Source organism: Oryza glaberrima, chromosome 1 (assembly GCF_000147395.1).
Source record: "Oryza glaberrima chromosome 1, OglaRS2, whole genome shotgun sequence".
Taxonomy (NCBI): Eukaryota; Viridiplantae; Streptophyta; class Magnoliopsida; order Poales; family Poaceae; genus Oryza; species Oryza glaberrima.
This window is the reverse complement of record NC_068326.1, coordinates 2173653-2201071: the sequence shown is the minus strand read 5'-3', so window position 1 is coordinate 2201071 and position 27419 is coordinate 2173653. Positions and strand designations below refer to the sequence as shown.

The 27419-nt window shown below is 42.5% G+C and overlaps 3 protein-coding genes and 1 pseudogene across 3 annotated transcripts; all 4 read right to left on the bottom strand.

Annotated features, from left to right (window-relative positions):
• Positions 1 to 14: 14 nt before the first annotated feature.
• On the bottom strand, positions 15 to 3556 carry LOC127778168 (RHOMBOID-like protein 1). The gene is made up of 6 exons (XM_052304801.1): positions 2905 to 3556; positions 2191 to 2354; positions 1884 to 2047; positions 1540 to 1799; positions 1317 to 1443; positions 15 to 813 (listed from the first exon to the last, which is right to left on the bottom strand). Exons 1-6 carry the CDS (start codon positions 3348 to 3350, stop codon positions 688 to 690), a joined length of 1287 nt encoding a protein of 428 aa, XP_052160761.1. The 5' UTR covers positions 3351 to 3556; the 3' UTR covers positions 15 to 687.
• Positions 3557 to 4750: 1194 nt separating this feature from the next.
• LOC127778152 (protein IWS1 homolog 1) lies at positions 4751 to 9245 on the bottom strand. The gene is made up of 11 exons (XM_052304800.1): positions 9096 to 9245; positions 8415 to 8994; positions 7343 to 7462; positions 6652 to 6872; positions 6403 to 6532; positions 6195 to 6257; positions 6022 to 6099; positions 5829 to 5920; positions 5658 to 5720; positions 5423 to 5573; positions 4751 to 5312 (listed from the first exon to the last, which is right to left on the bottom strand). Exons 1-11 carry the CDS (start codon positions 9104 to 9106, stop codon positions 5214 to 5216), a joined length of 1608 nt encoding a protein of 535 aa, XP_052160760.1. The 5' UTR covers positions 9107 to 9245; the 3' UTR covers positions 4751 to 5213.
• A 6509-nt stretch (positions 9246 to 15754) lies between these two features.
• Positions 15755 to 16632, bottom strand: LOC127760344 (uncharacterized). The gene has a single exon (XM_052284583.1). The coding sequence runs from the start codon at positions 16551 to 16553 to the stop codon at positions 16173 to 16175; it is 381 nt and encodes a 126-aa protein (XP_052140543.1). The 5' UTR covers positions 16554 to 16632; the 3' UTR covers positions 15755 to 16172.
• A 9398-nt stretch (positions 16633 to 26030) lies between these two features.
• On the bottom strand, positions 26031 to 26976 carry LOC127760281 (uncharacterized; annotated as a pseudogene).
• Between the last annotated feature and the right edge of the window lie 443 nt (positions 26977 to 27419).

Below are 27419 nucleotides of genomic sequence, written 5' to 3'. Positions count from 1 at the left end.
GAAATGTTGGTCTGTCACAAATTCACAGTTGTCTTGTTTGCTCATCTTCTCATGTCAACTCACTGAGCATACATGTTTGCATGATTCATGTCTGACCAGTGGTAGAGAAGCATAAATGAACTGACCTAGATCATAGTTATACATTGGAGAAGCTCAACAGTGGAGAATATATGCGATTACATGGTTTGACATTTACATGGGGCCGCATAGCCATCCTTGACCTTGTGTGTTGGATTGATCTAACTTTATTTGACAACCAGGATATAGTTCTACTTCCTAAACTTGTTGGCCATGGTTGCCCTCCATCCAACAACTCAGTATCTAATATTCTGGATAATAATTATACATGGTATGCAACACACCATCTACTGGAGAGATTCACCAAGCTTCCTTCTCTTGATACAACAGCTTATAGCCAAGACAATCTTTGTATCTTCACAAGAAAAGGTTAGAATGCAAGTTGTGCATTGGCATTTCTGAAATCAGAACTAGTGCCGCAAGTTAGCCATCTTCCACAACCGCCCACTGACATTTACATCACATAGTACATACAACAGAATGAAACCATAGAAGCCAAACGTATTGCATTACCAGAGCATCTCATTGTAACCACATTGGCTTCTCTCTCTCTTCCAGAAATGTGCATTGCGTGAGAAGTACTTGTCATCAAAGTACAAGCATTCATCGTTAACTGCAAAGGTGAACACACAGGTGTTTAATTGCTTCCGTGCTATTTGGGTTGTTGAGAGTATATGCCTCAGTCTTTCCATTGCTTTCGCATGTCAGATTTAATTGATTTCCAAGCTGCGAAGACTGCAGGAGAAGCTCCCCATTAGTAAGTATACAATAAGAACATATAGCAAAAGTGAAATATTAATGTAGGCACTACAAAGATGACCATACTGAAAGATAAATAACCTCTGGAAGAGAGCTCTATGGTTATCATTACGGGTTGAGAAAGGTCACAAAATGTTAGCAAAAGTAGCAAAAAGTACTGGGCCATTATACAGTAAAATAGCTTCAGGACATAACCCTAAGTAGAAAGGAAACAGAACTGCAAAATTGCTAAGAAATGATAGGTCAAAACCAATCAAGGCAACCTTTTATAATAAAGTTCTAACGGCTTTCATCTAATTGCAAGATTCTTGTATCCATTTTATATGGATCATTTTTGTTCTGTTAAACACAATACACCCATAAAGCCTGATAACAAAAAGGGAAATATATACCAATTAGTGATTGCAAAAATATCAGATTTTGTTGGTGAAGACTGAAGATCACCTTTAGTAAGAAGCATACCCATAGAAAGAACTTACCATGCAATAGTTGTTTGGCGTGTTGCAACTCCACTTTGAAGTAGGTACACAGCTCAGGTAATGGCACCAAGAACAGTGCTCGCTGGCATTGAACCCTTTCAGTACCAATATGAATCCAATGGTGAACCTGCCAAGAGTGAAGTTTAGCAAATGCAGGCATGAGGTTCAAATGCGCGGCTAAATATATTTATCATTGCTCTTTTGCTGATGGGAAGAAATTTACCCGGAAATCAATATTAATGTAGCAATAACCCAAAGTATGATTTGGTATGTCTTGTACTTGCTTTTAGTTGTACCCATGGGAAGTCCAAGAGGAGAGTTCTTTTGGTTAATGTATCCAAACTGTGGGCGAACTAGAAGAACAAAACCAAGAAAGAACCCCGATGTAAATCCTCCAAGATGAGCAAAGTTGTCAACATGTGGAAGAATCCCAACAGCCAAGTTGATGAGAATGATTATGACTAGAGTTAATAATGCTGCAAACTGGATTATTAAACAAGAATGCAATTAGCAACAAGAAATGCAGTAGGATTTGTGTAAAATAAATGCATAGATCTGAGATCAAACCTTATTCTCATATATTGTCCAATTTGTTATCAGCTCTGACAGCATGGACCCCAGCAATCCAAACAGTGCACCTGAGGCACCAACAGAGATATTTGACACCATAAACAGAGCAGACAGCAAGCTACCACCAACCCCAGAGATGACATATAGTGTGCCAATCCTCACTGCAATAGACAATAATTAAAATCTATGGTCTTAGTTATATGCCAAGTAGCTGTTGAAGAAATTATACAGACTGCAGAAGTAAAACATGTAATATTTGTGAAGAATCACAAGAAGTTCAATGTTAAATTATTTCAATACTTACTGAAACCAAATTCCTTCTCAAGTCTGATTCCAATCAATAGGAGACTCAACATATTAGCAAGTATGTGGACAACACCAGCGTGCAACCAAATGCATGTAATGAGGCGCCAGCCTTCATGGTCATTGGTAACTTTACTGGTTTCTAGTGCCCCCATTTTCAACAGCCTGACGAATTGGTAGATATGTCAGTTGAACTCTCAAATTAGCACCATCTTCAATAAACAGAAATAAAGCTTGAGTATTCACTGAAAATTTTGTCTTATGTATCAACATTATTTATTCCACCCTTGCTAAGGCAAATACAGCTAAATAAAGTATTATACCCAGCAATCTTTCCTCATTAAATTGTTTATTTTAAGAAGGCACAAGATTTACATCCACAACAAAATTAGATGCACAAACAAATAGCGTCAACAGACAACATTGCAACAGTCACTATCTTTATGTAATCTACAAAATTGACTCCCCCAAAAAATCCCCAAGATTGAACCATTCATGGATGAACAAAAGGCATTCCATTTGATCTAAACCTAAGCTAATAGTGCCAGTTCCAAAGTTTTGATAAGAAACGAAACCCCAATGGCCTACCGAATCACCCATCTCACCAATCAGAAATGAGCGAAATTTCACCCTAACCGCTGCATTGTTCCTCAACCATGAGAATGAGAGACCTGAAGGATCTCAAATTTTATGGGGTGGTGTGTGGATGGCTTACGTTGGGGAGGAGGGCCCGATGAGGGGATTCTCCTTGTACGACTGGAACGCGAACCTCCCGAGCTCCGGCTCCAGCCAGCACCCCTGCGACGCGGCGCCCTCCCCGACGTCACCGCCGATCGCGTCGCCGGTGGCCTGCATATGCGCGGGGCAGTCGTTGATGTACATTGTGACGACGAAGAGCGCGACGTTGACGACGACGAAGAACGGCACGAGGAACGGGAACCACCGCCGGAACGGCCGGAACTCCGACGGCGGCGGCGGCGGCGGCGGGGGCCGGCTCCGGTGGTGGTGGTGGTGGTGGTGGTGGTGATTGCCGTAGTGCCCTGGGCCGTGGCTGCCGTGGCGGCGCGGGGCCTTAGGTCGCTCCTGGCCTCCTCCGCCACCGCCACCGCCGCCGCCGCCCATTTCAATGGGGACCACCGTCGTCTCGCCCCGCCGCGGCATGGCGGCGGCGGCGGCGAGGGGCGGCGGCGGCGCCGGCTGCCGGATCCTGCCGGCTCCTCCCTGCGGGAGGAGGAATGCGAGCGCGTCGCGCGATCGATGCTGCCGGATCACGCGGGCTCGGGAGGTTGGTCGGCCACGCGTGCTGCCTTGGCCTCCTCAGAAGAGAGAGAGAGAGGGAGAAAAGTTTGGACTTTGGAAATGGAGGAGAGGTGGAAACGGGGGACAGGAGGGAGACGAACGCCGACCTCTATTTTTAGTTTCTTTTTTCTCTGTCTTTTATTTTCTTTTAGTTTCCTTACAAGCTGGAGTGCTAGTTTTCTTTTGTGTGTTCTTGATGTAAGTGTCTTTTTTTAAAGGAAATTACACGTCACTATATTAGAAAAGAGCAAGGTTTTAAATACACTATGAACAGGCTACGGAGATCATTGCCAGAGTGACGAAGTGCCTTTACACACCTCTTTCATCATCTCATGAAAAATAAATCATTTAATACTACGAATCTAGATTATATATATATATTTATTATATATATATATATATATATTTATTTATTTATTTTGAACGGAGAGAGGAGAATGGATTTTGTTGTTCAGGTTTTCTTTTGTTGTGTCCCTTTCAGGTAATCAGTCGCCTTGTCCTGTGCTCTTTGGCTGTTTCTTTGTTCCATTTGGCAGCAGCAGCAGCTTATTTCGTTCCTGCTGGTTGCAGGTTTCTTTTTTTTTTATTTGGCCTGACTTTAATCTGTAATTTTTTTTGGTACTGTAATCTATACACAGGAATGAAAAATACAAGTATCAGCCATTGATCCTTTTTGACGAAGTGAATTCGCAATAACGTCGCTGGCGAAACAGCCAAGCCGTCTCGCGCAATTTACGCCATGGTCGGTGAAGTGCTTTGCTTAGCAACAATTTTACGTTCCAGGCAGCAGCAGCCGTTAGTCCGTTATCTACGTTTCAGATTTACGCCATGTTTCGCTCTACCTATGTTTCAGATTTCGCCTTTTGCCTACCGGCATCGTAATTTATCTTCCACCAGAAAAGATCATCATATGATCACTTAGGTGAAGTCGTGAAATTCTTCAAAATTCGTACACAAAGGTATACTGACGCCTTATTTTATTTTTTCTAGAAAAAAAAATAATGCCAAAGATATCCGTGTGCCGGCGTATAGCGTTGAAAATATAACGGGGTGTCTGCGTGATCAACAAACCATACAAGATGCAACTCTAGGATGACATTTGGCAACCTTTGTAGAGCTGTAGCAGAGGCTATTCAAGGCCTCAAACTGCTTATAGTGAATCCTAGTATCAGCCAACAAGACAACAAAAAATTATAGTGAATCCTAGTATCAGCCAACAAGTCAACAAAGTCTTATAGTAGAACAACACGTATTCAACTCTCTTGGGTGCCGTAAGCACAATTCTGTTGTCGCAATATGTTTATTCCACAGCAAGACTTTCATGTCTTTAGTCTTAGTACAAAGGTCAGGAACTTCAATCAAATACAAGTTACAGCCCGATCAGATTTTGCTGTAAAGCATGATAAACATGTATACAGTAGAGGCACCATCATTCTTCTTTAAACACGATATATCCATCATGACCAACAATAGTATAAACCTTTGTTATAAATAGTGCCCGAATCACCATGTCTCTCAAGCTCACATATAGCACCCTACCAGAATGGAAAGAGCTTGGATCAACAGTCCAAGATTATCCAAGAAATTATTCAAGGCTAAACCATTCGCTCCCCGATAGAGGTAGGGTACTTGATACTGCTTCCGTGGCCCAATGCAGACACTGCTTTGCAGTGGCGCTGTGGATGCAACCATGCAAGAACTTCGAAGTGCTTCGAAGTGGATATTTTACAAGTACTTGATCATTCCACGCCCTTCAACACTGAGTTTTGACGCCTGAAGGTTTTTCTTCTTTGGTGCTTTCAGCTGCTGCAATTTCTTGTTCATCTGCATGACAGACAAGAATGATTAATTGCGTAACTCACATGGCATGGCAAAACCTGCCAGCAATGTAACATGCTAGCAAAAACAGCAAGTCTTGTAGGCAGGGACAGAACCTTTAGCCGGCGCTGGTCTTGGACAACCTGCTTAGCACGAGCCCTAATTTGTTCGGGATCAATTTTGGACTGCGGGCGAATAACAAAGTCCAAGGGCGATGCTTCTGGCCTAGAAGCATGCTGCCTTGCACCACCTTGCCCAGACTTGCGCCTGGAATTCATAGCACAAAACAAAAAAAATAAGTACATGGAGTGAAGATGCAACCTGCACTGAAGGACACATTATCGGACTTACTGAGAGAAGTCAGCATCAAGATCATCGTCCCTGGATTCCATTCCAGAACTACTTGATGAAGGCCTACATCAAAGTGGAAAATAGAACAAATATAGAGAAACTTAAGATTAGATATTGTTTATATAGTAATTCTTATGATGGTTGATGAATAACGAGAAATAGAGGACTCACTTCTTCATTTGTGGTCGCCTGTAAGGAGCTCTTTCATCATCATATCTCCTCATATCCTCGAATCGTGTGCTCTTGTTGAATATTGGTCGACTCTACATGTTTGTTTTTCTCAGAGTCAGTCTCACAGAGACCAGGAATCTTCAGCATCAATCGACCATACAATTAGAAATGACTAGAAAGAACATGAAATTACCCATTTATCAACAAGTTCCTTGGCCAGCTTTCTATTAGAAGTAGTCTCCTCATCAGATTTTGACAAAAACATAATGACCTATACATGTGACAAGGGAAAAGAATTGATGGTCAGTAACTCAGTATTCAGTACGCAGAACATAATATGTGGGGACCATCAAAAGATGCTTATACCTTCCCAAGACCACTTTTTTTAAGCTGCTCCCTTCTATCGTATTGCTCCAAATCAATTGGAAACTGTGTAAATAGATCAAAAACCTTCCATGAGAAAGTAGTCCTGAGGAATGAAAATAAAGCCATATGAACTAAAAGTGTGTGCATATGCTAAAGCTAGTGGGCTTTTATGGTGCAATAAGAACGAAACAAGAGCAAGATAGCCTACATCAGTTAATAATTTCAGAACAGCTGTTCGAATATTCATATTTGGCAAGCTACCATCAGGCAAAGGTTCAAGCCAATTTTTTAGAAGAGTGAGAACTCCATGATCAAGGAATTCCTGCTGGAGATTCTTCCTGCAAAATAGTGATATAGAAGAAAATAGTTATGACTTATGACTAGCTACGAAATAGCAACTTGGACTGGAACCAGAGGCAACAATCTAATGCTACTATCTGCATTCAAAACTTCTTACTTTGAGAGTACATCTATGAGTAGTGGAAGCTTCATAAGTTTATTAATAGCTGGTTTTGATTGCCTATTTAAGTTGGCATCTTCTTCAGCTGCCACTTCAAACTCAGCAATGAATTGTTCCACTATAAGACCAATATCAGCACGAGGTCGATCGTTCTTTTTCTTCTTCTTCCCACCCTTAAAGAGCCGCTCAATTTCATCATCCTCTTCCCCTTCCTCTGCCTATGATAAAGAGAATTAGTTTACAATGTAGAATGGTAGCCACAAGACAAAAAATAAAGCAGGACAGACAAAATATTATGCAATTCTAGTGTAAACCGACTATTTTGAATTGGAAATCTATGAGACAGCAAGGCATTAGAGCTTCATCAACAAGGATATTATACCCTATGATTCCTGCAGGGTAATTATGCTATGTAAAACTTCTGGAAGATGCAAATATCAGCATGTAACTAAATACTAGTTGAGAAAGTCCATAACCTTACCTACTATGATATGGGCATTAGTCACTATAATCAATCATTGGTATGTGACATAAATATAAGCAGCCACAGCATATAACTTAGTGTCAAATATTTTTGTCATAGAGCCCATTTCCTTTCTTTTCCTTCTCCATATAATTTTCATGTAAACTTGAAATGCAATAATAACCTGAAAAGCATCTGAGAAGTTAAGGATGTTAGGATGGATACCTGAGGGTAATGCCGAGGTGAGTGGCCATCATTATCGCTGCCATAACGGTCAGCTGGATCAACCCCAGTATCATCAATGAAGTTATCATCATCTAAGGTTCTGACACCTTCTTGGTCATCCTGTTACATGAAAACAAAATGTTAGGAGAGTGTTTTTTTTGTCCAAGGCTAGTAGAATATATTGTCAAACTTGAATTGATATTCCCACACATCATCCAAAGATAAATCTCTGAAACAGAGAGGTAGGCAGGCAAACTCAAATATCATGAAGATTAGCAAAGTATCATCCTAATGATGTTTCCAAGATAATAATTATTCAATTATTCCTAAGTATTACACTCGGAAATAAGGAATCGCAACGATAGATTAAATATTGCATAACATCAACAATTTGCTATTCTGGCAGGAAAATCTAAAAGCTATCATGGTTCTCAAGAGGCAAAATCTGCCTTGAAAAATTAATCCAAGGGCATCTAGATGTTAAGTCACAAGGAGCCTACTAATTCAATATTAAGCAACAAAACATATTTAACAAATCCGTAAACTGATACTAGAGAGCAAATGTAACCACGAGTACATAAGTTCAGTAAGTGATATCCGCTAGACATCCTAATTGCAAAGCACAGGCTGCAACAAAGATCACTAACAAAATACCTCAAGAATAATCTGGAATCCTTAGGAAAATAACAAGTAGCATGTGAATGAACCAACAAATGCAACATAAAAGATAACCCAGCAAATATTTAGCAGCCCTTAGGAAAATAACAAGTAGCATGTGAATGAACCAACAGTTGCAACATAAAAGATTACCCAGCAAATATTTAACAGCCCCATCAAGCAGAAAAGCTACATCAATCAGCAGAATGAAGTAAAATTAGGTCTAACAGACGGAATCCTAATTAGTCATTACAAGTCAGCAGAATCCCAATTATCTAACATACTAACACAATTGCAAGCTAAGATTACGAGCAGCAAACACGCAGCTAATAGTGAGTACTCCGTTACAAACATCTGAAATACAGTGGAACAAAGCAAGCATAATAAGATTTAGAAGAACATGATCAATTATTACCTCGGAGTCACCCCCGGCGATGGTATCCCATAGCTCCTGGATCTCCCTCTCCCCTTCATCCTGGTCCCCATGCCCGCCGCCACCACCGCCACCAAAGCCCTTCCCACCAGAGCCGCCTCTCTTCTCCCTTGCCATCCCCATTCCCCTGCCGCCCTCCCTCTCCCTCCCATCCTCCTTCCTCCTCTTCTTCTCCTTCTTCTCCTTCCCGCCGCCCCTCGCGAGGTCCCTGAGCGCCGACGACCCCTTCCTCTTCTTCGCGGCATCCGCCTCGGGGTCCACATCGTCATCCGCCAACCCCGCCGCCTCCTCGCCCCAGTCATCCAGCCCGTCGCCGGGCATCCCATGGCCGCCGCCGCCGCCGCCTCCACCTCCCCCACCGCCCTTCTTCAGGAGGCGCTTCCGAGGCTTGGAGGAGGATCCGGCCCCGTCGTCGCCGTGCACGGGGGTCGGGGAGCGGCCGCGGTTCCAGTCGTCGCCGAGGTCGTCCTCGAGGTCGTCGTAGGGCTGCTGCTGGGGCTCGGGGGAGGGGTCGCGCGTGTCGTAGGGGTCCATGAGCGGCTCGCCGTCCTCGTCGATGTAGCTGCAAGGCGCGGACGGATCGAAGGCGGAATCGAGGTCAGACGGGGAAACCCTAGGGTGGGGAGAGAGAGGGGGGGCGGGGAAGGAGGGGGAGGTACTTACGGGTCATCCATGGCTATGGCAGCGAGATCCGAATCGAAACCCTAGGCGAGCAGGCGAGGAGGAGGAGCTGGTGAACTTGGAGATGACGAGGAAGGAGACGAGTCGTCGAAACGAGGAGATCGATTCGATTCGGAGATGGGGATGGGAAGGGACACGGAGACAGAGGTGATCAGGTGATGGGCCGGGGCCTTGAGCCCTTTTGCTGCCTCCTTATTCCGGCCCAAATTATGGTGGGCTGATTGGACTGGAGCATGTAGTTGTGCGTCTTGTGCCACACTAGAGCTGCTCCTGCTGAGCTAATAAAGATTGTGGCGTAATCATATCTTAATAAGTTATGTCCTAAAACTTAATATGTAAGTGTGTTATCACCCACTAGCAATTATTATCTAGAGTATTTTAGATCACATACAAGTATGTCATATCATCACCTACTAGCAATTATTATCTAGAGTATTTTAAACATCATGTAAATATGCAAGCAATGTCAAATCATTATCTTCACGTCATTTTCATGTTATTTAAACATACATACACACACACACACACACACATATATATATATATATATATATATATATATATATATATATATATATATATATATATATATCATTTCTATAATGTATAACATGAATTCATCCACATATCCAGAAGCAAAACGTGAAGTATCAACTAGTATATAGTCTTATAAACATGAACGACATATCATAAGGATGTTTGCAACACAAATCATAGAATCAACCTACACTACATTATGGAATTATATGGACTTGATAAGTTGTAACGAATTAAGGAATGGATCCGCTACCCCACCACACGTGTGTCAGTGATGGTCTGTCGCATGCGTATGTTTGTATAGTCCAGTGTGCATGTCATAGTTGATACAATATAGGTCTACATAGGAATACGTACATATCTATCATAGCATAAGACCGAATTCACTAGAATATCATCGCTTGAATGGGTTTTGCTAGAATATCATTCTCAACATAGTACCATTTAACATGATGCCATTTTCATCCTTTTCGTCACTTAGAAAATATTTTGCTCTCCTTTAAGATTTGTTTGTCAGAATTGCCCTTGGACCTAGAATGTGATGGTGCTATTCTGGGTTATTTATCTCTCCAATTGTTATTGATTTATTTACATGTTTTAGATCTGAGTTGTGATTGATGCATTTCTAACATTTTGGATTATCTTCCATGTAATTGATTTACTTCTGACAATTTAGATTACTAATGACTTGCAAAATTATTAATTAAAACCACATTTTATGTGCCAAATTCACATGACAGTTTTAGCGTTGGGGAGAAGAAAACTTTGTCAGGTTCAACCATTTGACCAGGGAATTTCCGTTCAAAAACAACTACAAAGATGATAAAATAAGCTTAAAGTGGAATAAAGGATGAAAATGGTATTGTGTCAAATGGTACTCGGTTGAGAGTGGTATTCTAGTAACGCCCATTTAAACAATTGCATTTCAACGAATCAAATGTTATGTTGTTATACGATGGTAGATATGTAATTTTCTCGATGGAGAAAGCGCATCTAGCTAGCTCGATCATATCACACATAAATTATTTAACTCGATCCTATATATATACACACACATGCCTAACCTCTCGATAAGTGATCTCTCCCCCAAACAGTAATACGTATTATTAACATAAAATCGATCACATGCATGTGTGTACGTAGGTAATTAACTTATCGGGTACTGGTTAAGCTCCCATCGACGTGCAGTCGTCCCACACTGATCAAACGCCTATGTGTGCGCCGAGGATAACGAGCTTCTTGTTGCTTCAACAAATCGCCGGCATCGCAATCGATGACAAATCGCCAGCATCGCAGTCAACGATGCATGTCAGTGCTTGGCTCGGCGATGAAGTCTTTGAGAAAGAGAAGTTGATGCTTCACTTTAGACCTTGTTCGTTTAATCCCATAAGAAAGGGGCAGGAGAGATTGAGAGGTGTGGAATTAATCACCTCCAAATTCCTCTCAACCCCTTGGGCAGGATTAAATGAACAGAGCCTTAGGTAGAGCTTCCTCTTGATGAAGCGCTCGATGTGCCTATAGGCCGAACACTGCACCTATGGAGATCGACATCACGGTCGAAGCTCCGTTGTAATGCAGTCCTCGAACAGAGATGTCGCCGATGGCTCTGGCGCCGCCATGATCCTCCTCATTGAATTTGACTCCCATGCAATTGAGCTGCAGCTGCGGTGAGGTCTATTGTGACAATGTTAGCTATAGCTTTCCTATCGGAGATGTTGGGACTACAGCTGTTAATAAACGCGGTCATGTTGTTGGGATACTATGAGGCTAGCTACACAAGTCGCTCAAGCGGCTCTATATAGTGTGCTTTCAAGGATAGATCCAACCATGGGAGGGGGGCTCAAGCCCCCTTCCCATTGTTTCCCCATGGAGGGGGTGCAAGTTGGATGCTTCCAACAACAGATCCAACGTGGTGTCGGAAGGAAAGGAAGAAGAAGATAGCCCCTCCCTACCATTCCTATATCTGCCCCGGATAGGTGGATGCTTCCATATTATACAGGATTATATGTATATTTACATCCGAGTGAATTGTGGTATTTCATTTAATCGGCTTTGTTTTTTCTATAGTTGGTCTTGTTGTCTACCTTCTTGAGTCAATGTCACATTATCATATGTGAATTTCTCTTCTTCTCAGACTTCCAGGCGCTCAGCCGCAAAGCTTACCTAGCAGGCAGCACGCTAGCCTTTCGCTGCGCTCTCAACGTTGAGCTCTATGTCACGCAGCGCAGTCATCTCGATTTCGCGCTCTGCTGTCGAGCTGCCTGAACTTATGGGCGGAATGGACGGCGGCGCCCTCGACCATCGCTCCGCTTGAAGTACCATTCGAACGGTGTCGGTCACCGCCCGACGGTTTTGACGAATCGTGGCATAGTAGGCCCAAATCACAAGATAAGCAGAGATGGCGTCTGTGACATAACTGGCAAAGTTGATACCCAAATTCTTAAGTGTGACAAGTACCCCCATTATCTTGTTCGGCTAGCGGCGGCGGCAGTACTGGATGCACATGCGTGATAAAGACATGTGGCGCGGGGCTGCTCTGCTGCAGCTGTGCCGGACCTAGCAATAGCAGTACGATTAGGAAGCGGAACATTGCATTCCCCATTGCTGTTTGAATGCTGGCAATTGGCAAACTATGTCTCGTTAGGCACCTCAAGTAGCATATTTTATAGTTATTTGCGTAACTTGCTGGCAATTTCGGTGAGTTAATATGCACTAAGAAAATAGAAAATTTGAGTTCAACACTTGAACTCATATTCACCAATCAAAGAATAGATCTAACCACAGGAGGGGGGCTCAAGCCCCCTACCCATTGTTGGATCGCCATGGAGGGTGTGCAAGTTGGATGCTTCCAACAGCATCAGATACAATATGGGTGTCGGAGGCTCGAGCCCTCTACCCTGTTGGGAAGGAAAGGAAGAAGAAGATAGCCCCTCCCCACCATTCCTATATCCGCCCACGGATAGCTAGATGCTTCTATATTATACAGGATGATATGTATATTTACATCAGAGTGAATTGTGGTATTTCATTTACTCGGTTTTGTTTTTTCTATAGTTGATCTTTTTGTCTACCTTCTTGAGTCAATGTCACATTATCATATGTGAATTTCTCTTCTTCTCAGACTTCCAGGCGCTCAGCCGCAAAGCTTACCTAGCAGGCAGCATGCGCAGCCTTTCGCTGCGCTCTCAACGCAGACTTATGGTTAGCTTGCACTGATCAAACACCGATGTGTTTGCTGACAATGACCATCTTCTTGTTGCTTCCATGAATCGTTGGCGTTATAGTTGATAATGCAAACGTCACCGGAGCCAACGCAAACACGAGCCAACGCAGACACGGACGTCGATGACGGAGCCGATGTAGGCCAGTGCTGGCTCGACGATGACTTCTTCGAGAAAGAGAAGTCGATGCTTCACCTTACATAGAGCTTTCTCTTAATGAAGCGCTCGATGGGACGAGCCAGTAGGCCTAGAACTGCACCTATGGAGATCCACAATGCCATTGTAACTCCATTGCAATGATGTCCTCGAACGGAGATGCCACCGCTGGATCCAATGCCCGCCATTATCCCCCTCATTGAATTTTGCTCCCGAGCAATTGAAAGGCGTCACGGTTGTAGTGAGGTCCAAGGTGGCAATGTTAGCTACAACTTCCATGTCGAAGATGTTGGTACTATAGCTGTTAACGATTCCCATGGATCAAATTTAAAGTAATTAATACTCAGATAATCATGTGTTGATGACTCACCTCATTTTGCATATCTTCTCAATCTTCTATTTTTCTCTCCTCTCGATTACTCAATTAACCTGTCGAATGCAACGGCGATTGAATGCAAACCAATTGCTGGCGTCTAATCCATCAGATACAGCTAAAAGAGTGATTACTATTGAATATCTTAGATTACTGCTATATTAGTTTTCAGATGTTAATTTCATCTTCTTCTCAGACTTCCAACCACTCAGCCGCAAAGCTTACCTAGCAGGCAGCACGCGCAGCCTTTCGCTGCGCTCTCAACGTTGAGCTCGATGTCATGCTGCGCAGTCATCTCGATTTCGCGCTCCACTGTCGAGCTGCCTGAACTCATGAGCGGAATGGACGGCGGCGCCCTCGACCATCGCTCTGCTTGAATTACCATCCGAACGGCGTCAGTCATCACCCAACGGTTCTGACGAATCGTGGCGTAGTAGGCCCAGATCACAAGATAAGTAGAGATGGCGCCTGTGAGATAACTGGCAAAGTTGATACCCAAATTCTTAAGTGTGACAAGTACCCCATTATCTTGTTCGGCTGGCGGCGGCGGCAGTGCTGGATGCACAGGCGTGATAAAGACATGTGGCGCGGGGCTCCTCTGCTGCGGTTGTGCCGGACCTAGCAATAGCAGTACGATTAGGAAGCGGAACATCGCATTCCCCATATATATACCTTTTAGGGTTCCACCATATATATACCTCTTGTAAGCCGCCGTGCGGCGTTGCAACCTCACCCCGATATAGTGAAGATATTTTGCTGGCTGGCGCCCGTGGTTTTTTTCTCTCCTGCTTTGGGAGGGTTTTCCACGTTAAATCTCGTGTCTTCTATGATTGATCTATTATTCTTTATCATTTGTTTGCCTATCGTTTCCTAACATCATGCTCAAGCACTAATTAATCATCTCATCACAAATTACTTGCACACATCACAAACTAATTCTTGCTCACATAAAAAAATGTCTGCTGAAAGAACATGTTCAGATTTGAAACAAAATCCCCATCCAATGCTGCCGTCGAGATTCTGGGAGGATTGGAGAAGGAAGACCGTGTGTGCTGCTAACATTGGAGGCCAATGGAGGATGGAGGCTGGCTGGATACCGCCGTGGCCGCCGCCGGCTCACCCCTGCTCGGGTGCTCCTGCCGCTGGCTCGCCCATGCTCGCGTGCTCCCGCGCTCCCGCAACCGGCTCGCCCTCGCCCATGCTCGCGTGCTCCTGTCGCCAGTTCGCTCTCGCTATTGTTTGCGCCCTCCCGCCGCTCGCTTGCCTTGCTCGCGTGCTCCCGCCGCCGGTGAGCGAAGGGGAAAGGAAAGGGGTGCGGTGAAAAAAAAAGGTAGGAGAGAGGGTTACCGCGCGCGTGCGAAGTGGGATGGCGCCGTCCGCCAGTTTTTTGCGGATGAGATCGTGCCGAATATTGGAGGAATATTCTCTTTTTGGAACCATCCTATCCCTCCTAGTCTCTCAACCAAACACTTGTTTTTGGGATCATCCCATCCCAGCCCGGGATATCCCTCCAACCAAACACTACCAAGTACATACACATTTTCTATCAAAACAAATGGTCAAACTAAACTTATTCTTCTCAAGTTAAGAAAATCCTCTCACTCCATCTCCACCTGATTACACCATCATGCCTGCCTGAGGAAAAAAAATGTAATAACCATATCAGAAAAAAATGTAGACCTTAGCAAATACGATCGATCTAGCTAATTATCTCATTGATATTGTAGTACCACGTGCACCTTAACTCAAATTTATAATAACTTCTTGCCACTAGACAATTCATTTAATTTTTCTTCACATGAACTAAACAGTAAAATATCATATCACATTATCCATATCACATTATCCAGAATCAATCTCACATTATCTAAAATCAAGAACATTTAAGAAGAACCTCCTCACATAATAAATGAAACTGCGGCCGACAGATGACGAACCCCTTCAGCGCCGGTGGCGGCGGTCTCTCTGTGAGCTCAAATAGCCCCTATGGCTCGGAGGGGATTGGGTGGACTGTGGAGTTGAAGAAGGTAGATAACGAGGGGATCTGTGCAAATGTTGTAAAGTGACTTTAGGTTTGAGTCCGCCTCAATCTATGCCGTATTTTTTTAGATCCGATGGTTCACAACGCATATTGCATTCTCCCACTGGATAGTGTTATCGCACTTGATACTTCCCCGTATTTACAATTTGAAACGAAGAGAATAATAAACTTTTTTTCTCAAGTGATAATCTTGTTTAAAAAAGGTATAATATTGGCAGATCAAAACAAAATACGAAAGGCCTCGTTTTATTTATTATCACTTTCAATCCTACTAAATTTTAACACTACTAGGATTAGTAGGGTAGCAAAATACATATTCTTGACAATGCCTGCTTAACCAAAATGACATTTTTGAAAGTCTCCTATCATAAAAACGGTACCAAAATCTATTAAGGCTATAAAATCGAATACATCCAACATTACCAAAATCTGTAATGCCGAAATATGTCAAACTGATAATACAAATTATGGTAAAGTTGACTTTATATCACCAAACTAAACAAGCCCTTCAAGATATACCACTACCATGCCTTCATCGTACGGAACAACATAATCATAACTCCCTTAAAAAAAACATAATCACAACAGGACACACGTGGACGACAGAAATTTATTCAAAGCGACAGGAACGCCGGTACGGTGCGGAAACCATGAAGCGCCCAAGTCCGCCGGATGATGGGGAGCAGCGACAAGTAGCGAGGACCTTAATTAATCACAGATCTCAGTTGATTTCAGCCCATGACAAGCACGGCGTAGCCGCCCAAGCCGACGACGGCGGCGAGGGGCACGACGGAGGCCCGGAGCACAGCCCCCCCAATTGCACGACGGCGGCCGTGCTGATCGTCAGAGACCCAGAACGCGACGAAGATCTCCACCACTCCGGCGACGAAGATCAACACGAGTGCAAGGTAGTAGTAGGCGGCGAATATGTGGTACTCGAAGAGAGCCCCATGAGCTGGCTTGTAAACAAGCATACCTACAGCCATGGCAATGGTGGAGAAGCCAGCCGAGGAGAGCGCCTTAATCAACGAGGGTGTCCCGTTGCCGGCGGTGAACGCACCAGCAGCTGCGGCTAGCTGTTCTTCCATCTCACCGATGTTGGCCACCTCCATCGTTGTCCCCCCTAATCCTACAGCTCCAGACGACTTTCGCTCACCACGAACTCGATCGCTTGATGGATCTCCTGCCTTCTCTCCGGGTCCATTTTATATAGGCTGGGAACCTGATGTTCTTCCGTCTGTCTTTCAACTTTTTCAAGGTTGCATCTGTGAGTATTGCAGAAGATCGGTCTACATCATCGTTTTGGCATCATTGTTCTTTGAGTCGTCACTTTCCGTGTTCATTTCTCCGGAGAAGATCCGTCTGGTTATACGCGGTCAGCGGCACCCTGTCCTTTTCCAAATCGGGATCTTTGCATCATTGCTGATGAAGTACTACTCCACTGCCTCCGTCCTTAAAAAAAAAACATATGGATTTCCGTGTCCAACTTTTGACCGTTTGTCTTATTTGAAAAAATAAAAAAAAATTAAAAAGACAAGTCATGCATAAAGTATTAATCATGTTTTATCATCTAACAATAATAAAAATACTAATTATAAAAAAAATTTCATATAAGACGGACAGTCAAACATTGGACACGGAAACCTAGTGTTTGTCTTTTTTTTTTGGGACGGAGGGAGTAAGCCATGCGCTCCCATATTATAGAAGATCCGGCTGGTTACACGGTGTCACCACCAGCACAACTTGGCATGTCTCATTTTATGCGAATGATGTGTATTAAAGTATGATTAATTGAGTTTTAATTATTATATATTTGACATATAGATTTATCTGATGTTTTAGAGCAATTTCCATATAAAATGTTTTTCATAAAACATACTGTTTAGCGGTATGAAAAGCGTGACATGAAAATAAAAATTTTCATCCAATTCCTATAGGATAAACGAACGGGACCGACATCTGTCTCTTTGCAATCAGGATTCTTTGTTTCATTGCTGCGGAAGTACTAGCTGCTACGGACGTAAAATAAAACAATACCCTGCGCGCTGCCATCGGAATATTATGTGATGATGATATAATGTGTAAGATGGTTTTGTTTCGTGCCTACTGGAGTAGATGGGATAAGTTTATATTTTGGCTTGTCATAAAACAAACTAAGCAAAAAGGTAAACCGGTTCTTGTCTTCTCATAAAGCCAACTTGTGCTTTGTTTAGTACTATATCTACTACTCTCTTTGTCCCATTTTAATTGTAGCTATGATTTTTCGTATCCAATTTTAATCGTTCATTTTATTTAATTTTTTTAAAAAAAAAGTTTAAAAACACAAGTCACGTATAAATTACTATTCATATTTTATCATCTCATACCAACAAAAAAATACTAATTATAAAAAGAGGGTTTTTACTGTGCTTAGAAGGTATTGGACGTACCTTTACCCATAATGGATATCTACCGTTGATTTCTAGAAGGGTAAATGAGGAAAAACAGAAAAAGAATAACACAAACATGTGTAATTTAGTAATTCTTAGCTAATAATATTTTCTAACTTCTCTCATTACCATTATTATTTGTTGCTCACCCATTTGATTACTTCATGTCGATCTGCCGCTTATAATCTGCTATGCCTTGATAGATGTTCCGGCGTAAAAAATCCTAAAACTAAATCGTTTCTTCCCTCCCTGACACTAATCGTTATGTCTTGTTGATAGTTTTTTATAAGAGCATACTCTGTTATTATCTTCATGCAATCCACAAAGATAAGGACATGTAGAATTCGATCATATACCCTTACAAGATATTTCACCAATACGCACTATGAGGAGTTGCATGATAAATTTTTAATTTTGTATTTGGTGTACATAATTACTTGATAAAAGTTTTAGTTTATTTTACGAAGTCCAGTGTAAATTAATATATATAAGTATAATATTCACCAAGTAATCTCGATTACCTATTTGAACTAATTACCTATTTTCATGCATAGTTAGTTACCGAGCTTATCTTCCAAGCTTGTTTGAAATAATCAGTGCCTTCTAATCTGATATCAAGTGCACAATTACTTATCTAACCCTCCACCTAGCTTTTAACTTGATACCTGGCCCACCTTGTTCGGTACCTTTCTATAGGTACCTTCTTTCGTACATCGTTAGATTACCAGCAATCAACGGACATAGTGCATTCCAAGCATAGTAGAAAATCTCTTATAAAAAATTTTAAATAAGACGTGCACTTAAAATGGAACGGATGTAGTATTATACTAGTACACTTACTACTCCCATTGGCAGTGACCTTACATTTCAGGATCAAACAAGAAACTTAAGCAAAAAGGTGAACAGGTTCTGGTTCTTGGTTTCTCATAAAGCTAACTTGTGATTTGTTTAATATGCAACTATAGCTACTACTATACTAGTATACTTACTACTGCCATTGGCAGTGACCTTACATTTCAGGATCAAACAAGAAACTTAAGCAAAAGGTAAACAGGTTCTGGTTCTTGGTTTCTCATAAAGCCAACTTGTGCTCTGTTTAATCTGCAACTAGTTACAACTGCCACTGGTCACTTAGTTTATGACATGATCTCCAGCTTATAAATACTGCTCCTGGATGTTCTTCTTCTCCATTAACTGGAGAGTCGTACGTTTCATCTTGCTTCAGAGATTGATCGAACAGCTTCAGTCTCGAGACTTGAGAGTTTGGTTGATAATACAGTAAATAAAAGCATTCATTGTTGAAAAGGTTCGCATATAGGAGGACGAGATGGCGCGGATTGAGCCACTGACCTGTGGATGAATGCGTGTAGTTTAACTTATGTATCTGTACGTACAACAAGCAATGGTCTCCCACGTATCAGTGGGACATGTATTTGCAATGTGTGTGCACAAAAATATTCTGAATTGAGATATGGGAGTTTGAGAGTTCGTAAATACTAATTACTACTGAAATGTGCAATAGCAACCTGAATATTTGCAGTGGTAGTATCGTTTGAGTGGACATGAGTTCATCAAACGTGTCCTCAACATGTTCTTCCTTTTCTCATTGTGCAGATGGGCTGAGAAGCAAATATGAGCAGAGAAGAAGGTCCCAGGACGCTGTAAATTCTTCGTGTGGCTAGCAACGAGAGGGAGCTGACCCACCGCCGAGAACGTCGTGGAGGGAGGCTGGCCTCATCAGACGTCATGCTGCTATGTTCGTTTCGTCGGTGGCTGAAACCTGCCATCGCATTTTCTTTATGTGTGATTTCCTTAGGGAAGTCTGCCTGGGAGGGAGCGGCGTGCTTGATTGGTAGCAAAACAACAGTAAAGGTTTGACAAAGGAGCTGAAAATCTTCTCCTTTTTTGTTACTCTTGCTTTTTCCTGGTTGTTGCCCGTCGCAACAGACTTTTTTACTATTGTCAGCTCCAAGCAAGAGCATATGTTTTCTTTGCACCTACAACTCAGTACTATATCTCAGTTTCTTACTTTTTTTTTTAACCCTGTGTGCTTATTATACTTCTAGTAAAACTGAGAGTCGTGCAAAAGTAATCAAACGGAACGGACTTCCAGCCTCCAGCTCCTTCACCGGACCTTGCAAAGTTATACAGATGAGACTTTTTACAATTCTTGAGGAGGTACAGAGATACCAGGTACTAGGAGGTACCACTTACATCTAACCGTTCATCTTAGAGGGGTAGGATTGGAACCGGTTAAAGGGGATGTCAATGAGTCCGATTGATTCTCTCTCTTCCACGTAATCAACCGCAGCCACCGTTCTTCATCTCCGCCACCGGTGTCAGGGCCGCTGCAATCCGACGAGCCAACCCTCCATCAGCGTACGCCGCATCAAGCTGTCGTCGCCGCTGCACACAGATCAACCGGCAAGACCTGATTCGCGGACTGAGGACATCTATCGATCTCCTGACCTCCTCTCAAAACAAAAGGCATGGGGATGCCAGATTTCGTGTGCAGAGCAGGCGCTGGCACCAACATCTACATCCCAATGCGAGATCCGAACCACCATTGACCACCCGTAAGACCCTTGTCTTGCCATATTTGAGAATGATTTTGCTTTTGATGAGAGAAAACTCAGGCTGGGAATCACCTCGGCTCCATCGCCATGGGCGGACCTCCCTGCATGCCTTCTCGTGAGGGTGAGCAAGCAAAAAAGTTTACATGCAAGTATGCAACTAATTACTGATCTACAGCTGGGAATTTTACATGACAAATTAACATTGTTATTTCCATAATTAGTAGTAGAGGAGATGGCGACCGGCGGTGGTGGCGCTCAATCGGGAAAGGAGGAGGTGCCAGCCGGCGACATCCGCACTCGAGCGCAATCGGACGACATAGTTGCCGGCTTGCCGCTGGAAGTAGAGAAGGCTGGGGTTGACGGCATTGGCGCGCTAGAGGGAGTGGTCCACGGAGAAAAGCGTGGTCGGGGGAGAGGGAAGAGAGCAGGCGGTGGAGGAGCGGATGAGCCATAGCAGGCCAAACGGGCGGCCCGGCCCAGCACGGCACGGCACACTGACGGCACGGCCCACTAGGGCACGGCCCGTTAGGCACGGCTCCTGTAGCGGGCCGTGCCGTGCCGGCCCACGTGCCAAGGCCTCGGCCCAAGCACGGCCCAAGGAGGTGCTAGGCCGTGCCGGGCCGGCACGGCTACTGTAGCGGACCGTGGGCTGGTAGCCGGCCCACTAGTACATGTGGCCCATAAAAATTGAAATTTGAGGGGAAAAAAAGAAAAAAGGCAGAAAAAACATAATATAAAGGAAAACATTATAAATATAGGATAAATGTGAGGAAAATTTAGGAATATTTCATAAAATATATGGTACAAATAAGATAAAATGTAGAAAAAAAATAAAAAATATGAGAAATATATGGGAAAAATTAGAAAATCGTAGGAAAAATAAATGGGCCGGTGGGCCGTGCCATGCCTGGGCCGTGCCGTGCCGACACGCTACAGTAAACGTGCCGTATCGTGCCGGCCCACGGGCTGAGGCGTCGGCCCAAACACGGCACGGGATAACGGGCCGTGCTGGCACAGCCCACAGGCTGGCGTGCCGTGCTGGGCCTGGGCGGCTACAATACTGCCGTGCTCGGGCCGGCCCGGCTTGGCACGGCCCATTTGGCCAGGTATAGATGAGGGAGGCACCGGGGAGGTGAGGTTGCTGGAGCCTGGATGGGAAGGAGCTTATGCGAAATCACGATTTTACCCTTCCACCAAGCGGTACCTCTCACAAGTCACGAGGACGCGGTACTGCACAGTACCGTGCTTTTCCAGCCGTTAGATTGTGCATAATCAACGGCCAATAAATGGTACCTCCTCCTTTCAAGGACTGTAAAAAGCCTCTATACAGATTGAGCCGCAGGTTCGCCCATAACGGGCCCCACGATCCGTCTCAATCCCGTTCAGGCCCAACTATTATGGGCCGCACGGGTACTCGGCAATCCGATTCCGGCCTACTAGTGGCACGGACGGCAAGGGAGGGCGGGAGGCGGGTTGCGCCGGCGGCGACGTCGCTTTCCAGTCCACATGGCCTTTTGCTCAACCGTTGGATTTGGACGATACCAATGGACGCAGTACATCCATGCAAGCAACGAGTCTAGCTCGCTCTCTCTCGACGGTATCTTTGGCATCTCCAGCCTTGTCTCTATTTTCCGTAAAGCATGGTTGTTAAAGTCGAAAAATCGAGTCAAGTTAAGGGCATCTTGAGTTACCAAACAAAGTTTTCCACACTGTCACATTAAATATTTGAGTACATACATATAGTGTAAATATAGAAAAAAAATCAATTATATAGTTCGCCAGAAAATTGCAAGACGAATTTTTTAAGTTTAATTGTGCCATGATTTAATAATGTGTTGCTACAGCAAACATTTGTTAATGACGAATTAATTAGACTTAATAAATTTATCTCGCAGTTTTCTAGCGGAATCTAATTTGTTTTTTTATTAGACTACATTTAATATTTTAAATATGTGTCCGTATATCCGATGTGATATGAGAGGCAAATTTTTTTTTTGCCAATTAAACAGGCCCTAACAATGCACACAAGCATGTGAAAGCAACACCAAACTACCAAAGGCACACTCAAGAAACCCCGCCGGTAAATTAAGGCGGGTGCGAAGCCTTTTCTTTTTCTTTTTAATAATGGAAATAAATCACATATCGGTTTCTGTCATAAGACACAACCATAAGTTTAATTAAAAAAATAAAGATAGAAGTAAATCAAAATGAGAAATAAGGTGATAGAACAAATCCCCAACTCCCCTTTATTACTGACTAGCGTTAAACCACATAGATTTTTTAGCTAGCAATTCTAATGAAACTACGCCATTCATAGTGGAATAAGAGACCCTTGGCTACTCCAAAAGTGTAGCACCATTGCACATAGTATCACGCTCCTCCTGTGGTAGCAGTATAGATCAAAAGTGGAGCCAATAGAAAGACATGAAGATAACATGTATAGCGTTAGATAATTGTTTACCATTGAAAATTTTATCATTACGACAATATCAAATTGACCAATATACAATGCTAGCTTCAATTAAAATCATATTTTTAATAGACCTAGATACCCTTCTAAGACAATTACCAAAAATATTTTTAGCGTTATAGGGTGGAGGGATATTTAAAAGAAAAAAAAGCACACATCAAATAAACTGAGCAACATGACACTCGAAGAAAAGATGTTGGATTGTCTCTGGTACATAGCAGAAAGAATAATGTTTGTCTCTCCGCCATTTTTTTAGCCAAGTTATCTTTCGTTAGAATTACTTTCTTGTGAAGAAACCACGTAAAGACCTTGATTTTTAGCGGAATTTTTAAGTCCCATAGAATTCTCTTTTGATCTGAAGTTCATGATCGCGGTATACAAAGCCTTCTTGCCTCTTAAGAAAGGATGTTCTTTTAAAGTATCCTCGAATTATTATGAGCCATCCATCACTACGGATTTAATGGATCTGATTTTTATCATACCACACCTATAGTGGTAGCGCAGCAGAAATTTTATAAGGGTAAAATTGGAACTAAAATATATAACGTTGGATTAAATTTGTGTATCATATACCATATTAAAATAGATGAATTGGTGAATCTATTTACCACAGTTTCAAATGAAGCATTTTACATACTTTGTTAGATTTAAAATCTGCTACACTGCTACATCTAGGAGTGGAAGATACCGTAACAACCCCCACTCAACTTCAAAAAACTTTTGTGGTTAAGACCACCGATCCAAAGTTCCGAACTACAAAAGGGCAACACAAATCTTGATTAATAATAACAACTCGCGTCTAAGAATTTGTAACATAATCTACCGACGCTGCTAATAACCTATGCCAGATGTGAAAATTAAAGAAAAAGGACACGTATGGTTGGGCTAAGACCTCGCTTATATGTACTAGTTGACACCCTGTGCATTGATGCGGGATAGCTATATCGTGAATTTGGAAGATGTAATTCTAGAACTTTTGACTATTGGTATATTATCATTACACAGAAGGGAACATATACTTGTAAATTTATCAAAATATATTGCATGATCAACATGGTTGAACGTTAGATTTTTACATTGTATTGCTATATGAATAGAAATGACATGACTCTAATTAAGATACTCCCAATCGAAGAACCATGAACGGTAAGCAAACATGACACTATTTTTGTTATGTACTAAATTGACTTAGCATCTCATTCAGATATTTTAAAAAACTAATAAAATATTTCTTTTTGAGAAAACAAAGAGAAAAATATAGATAACGCTGCATGCATATGTTGGTATATGATCTTAAAAAAAACAACTATTGGGTGCATGAATCTAGTAATTTCGAGAAAAATATTCACCTATAAGTAAATGGGAGGAACTGTGGAGAAACAAATTTAGTGATTGTTGGTATGAAAACCACAAAGATATGGCATAGCCTTTTAATCAAATGTAGATAGTCAAATGTGAGAGTGGACCAATCTCTCAATACTTAAAGTTACCAAAAAATTGAAGTTACCGTAGTTGTGATACATTGGCATATGAAGCTTGGTGATAAACGAAGAAATTAGATATAAAAAGAAGCAAGATCATGATACAGTACCAAAAACCAATGAACATCCTTGCAATTGGTAAAGATCATCGAGTGTTGTAATATGTACCAACAAATTTTCAATGTCATCTATGACAGTGACAAACCAAATTTCATTGGACCATTAACATTTCCTCCGATCCTTAGATGATTGAGGAAGCACGTTCAAGCATAAATATTCCAAGAAAATCCATTGGATCAATCTAGATATGGCTAGTAGATGCATTAGAAAAATTAAAAGGCATGGGAAAGAGGTAGACACAAATGTAGTGGTGTAGGCCTTCGGGTGGGAGATGTATTAGTGGTTAGTTATAAAGGGAGATATAATGATGCGTGAGGTAATTAAGAGGAAGATAAAAAGCATTGGTCCTCTCAGATGCCATAGACGCGAGATGATCTAATGGTCAATATAATCTTGATGATGTGGTCTCACATAATTTGAGCTTTATAGCATAAAGGACTTGCAGTGGGTATCAACTATATAGGAATATATAGGAAGAAAGAATATACTAGAAAAAAGGAGTAATACCAAGCTAGAGGGACTCAATTGAACGGAGGTCCTTGATATTACATCCATCTCTTCTGAGTTATGCTTTATTGACGAATGACGACTTACAAATCGTAAGAGCTTAAACGCGGCATTACAACGAATAACGATAAAACGAACTGTTCGCGAGATGCGAACGTTCGTGCACTAACCCACCCGCGATAGCTACTTTTTTGACCGTAACAAATGGAAAAGAAATGGTGTCGAAAAGGCTCGCTGTTAAAACAGCAGGAATAGTTTGCTTGGGTAACGCCACCTAATTAAATCGAAGCTTTTTATAAAGTTGTCCAAAGGAACAAGTTGATTAATTAAATCGAAGCTTTTTATAAAGTTGTCTAAAGGAACAAGTTGATTAATTATGTATCATGCCAATTGCAGAATGAGTCCTCTGCACTGAATTTGATTGAGTTATATGTCAATCCACTGGTGCAAATTAACTCAAACCCTCGCCGAGGAGGAGGTCGAGATGAGGGATGGGTAGTGGAAGGAGATTGAATGATCGAGTTGATTCGGAGATTAGGATATCATGGACCAACCTGAAGGGAAGACAGAGATGCTGGTCCCCGGGCTCTGACATCTAGAACCAAACCAAAATCCAAACAAGACATGATAATCCAACCTAAAAAATGTCATAGTACTAATAAAAACATACTTACCATGCACATATATTGCAAAATATAAGCGATAATATGGATTTTCATCTCTCGATCGAGGAGGATTTTCCATTGTTGCTTGCATGTCATCTAAATAGTTATAATTTTTTTTAAAAATATTAACAACATAAATTAATATGAAATATATCACTTCACAAATATACAAGACCAAAATCGACCTCTACAATTTGAAAAAAAACAAATTAAACTAAAAATAGTTATAGCACATTCAAGTTATATTTATTATTTTTATTATAACTTGTAAATGTTAAATTTTAATTTACATATTTATGGATATGATACTAAGTATGTTACATGCAGGAAAGGAGGTGATATTCCATCGAAAACGAAAACACTTTTATTTCTGTTCTTCAATACAATGCAGAGAATAACTGGTCGGTAGCTAAGAAGAATCCACTAATTCTAGATTACAGCCATTTATTGCGTCGTCTATACTAATTATTCCCACCACCAATGTGATGCGCCACACGACGATCGATGAGCAACGGCAGCAGTCTCCTCTCACCGAGCAGATTGACCACAACGTTGTAGCCGCCGATGCCAGAGACGACGGTGAGCGGCACGACAGAGGCCCAGAGCACGACCCTTCCGAACGCGCGGCGGCGGCCGCCGCCGCCGCCACCGCCACGAGCTCCTCCGGTCACCCACAACACAGTCCCAATCTCCAACACTCCGGCGACGAAAATCCCGGCAAGCGTGAGGTAGTAGGCGATCACATGGCGCGCGAAGAGAACGCCATGGGGTGGCTTGTTCAAGATGGTAGTCACCGAAACGAGGAGAGTGAGGAGTCCGGATCCCCGCAGCCCCTTCACCAGCGGCCCTGTGCCGGAGACGGCGGGATGACTTCTTCGCCGCCGGGAACCTGGATTTCCACCGCGCCGAGCTCAAGATTATCACTACCTGCCTGAACCTCTCCTGTCGGATTGACGGCGCCGGTGGCTGGTGCAGTTCCCACCACGCTTATCTGCAGATTGTAGCTGCCGAACTGACGAATCGACCCCATGTACGTTATAGCTGCTTCGATACCCGAATCAATATCTACCGTAGCCTCCTAAACAGTTTATACTGGATCTCTCTAAGGACACTCCCTATGGCAGGTGGGTGTAGGGATGAACCAACCCCCTTCTTCGCTCTCTTTGGATCGAACTTGTCAAAATTATCATCGAGTTTATATGCAGATGGATATACAAGCGCTACTGCGGAACTTCCATAGGGGGCCACTTTATGATCTACTTTTGCTCCTTTTACATTTCTTCCCTCCTTTCTCCTTGTGTACTTCTTCCTTCTTCTTTGGCCCAAATGGCCTTATATAAAGTAGAGTCTCTGCCAAAGAAAAGAAGAAAAGTGAACTACTGCTCTCCTCTTGCATTAAACTACTAGGCACTTTATTACGATGAACGTTAATTATGTGCGCAAGTATCCCCGACTCGCTGAACCGGCCCCGACTCGCTGAACCGGGATATCAACCTTTATTCCAATGTTAAAAAAAACCCCTTATTCCAGCATTAATATGATTTATTTCTCTTTATCTTAAGAAAAGTACAAAGATAACAATACATAGAAGCCGCAGATATAATATATATGATATATCCTTCGATAGGGTGCGATAGCTCGGAAAAGCTATCGGGCGAATATGCGCTACTTATCCATCGCGTGAATGGGTTAGGGTGGGGAGGATCAAAGGACACGCGGTGATGCGTGTG

Excerpts from the sequence above, each read along its gene's own strand:
- LOC127778168 (XM_052304801.1), bottom strand. The coding sequence starts at position 3,350 with ATGCCGCGGCGGGGCGAGACGACGGTGGTCCCCATTGAAATGGGCGGC. Across the intron at positions 2,355-2,904 it reads ATCGGGCCCTCCTCCCCAAC|GCTGTTGAAAATGGGGGCAC; the intron begins GTAAGCCATCCA and ends CCAATTCGTCAG. Across the intron at positions 1,800-1,883 it reads GGACAATATATGAGAATAAG|TTTGCAGCATTATTAACTCT; the intron begins GTTTGATCTCAG and ends TTAATAATCCAG.
- LOC127778152 (XM_052304800.1), bottom strand. Across the intron at positions 5,721-5,828 it reads AGGCGACCACAAATGAAGAA|GCCTTCATCAAGTAGTTCTG; the intron begins GTGAGTCCTCTA and ends ACTTTGATGTAG. Across the intron at positions 5,574-5,657 it reads CTTGATGCTGACTTCTCTCA|GCGCAAGTCTGGGCAAGGTG; the intron begins GTAAGTCCGATA and ends TATGAATTCCAG.
- LOC127760344 (XM_052284583.1), bottom strand. The coding sequence starts at position 16,553 with ATGGAGGTGGCCAACATCGGTGAGATGGAAGAACAGCTAGCCGCAGCT.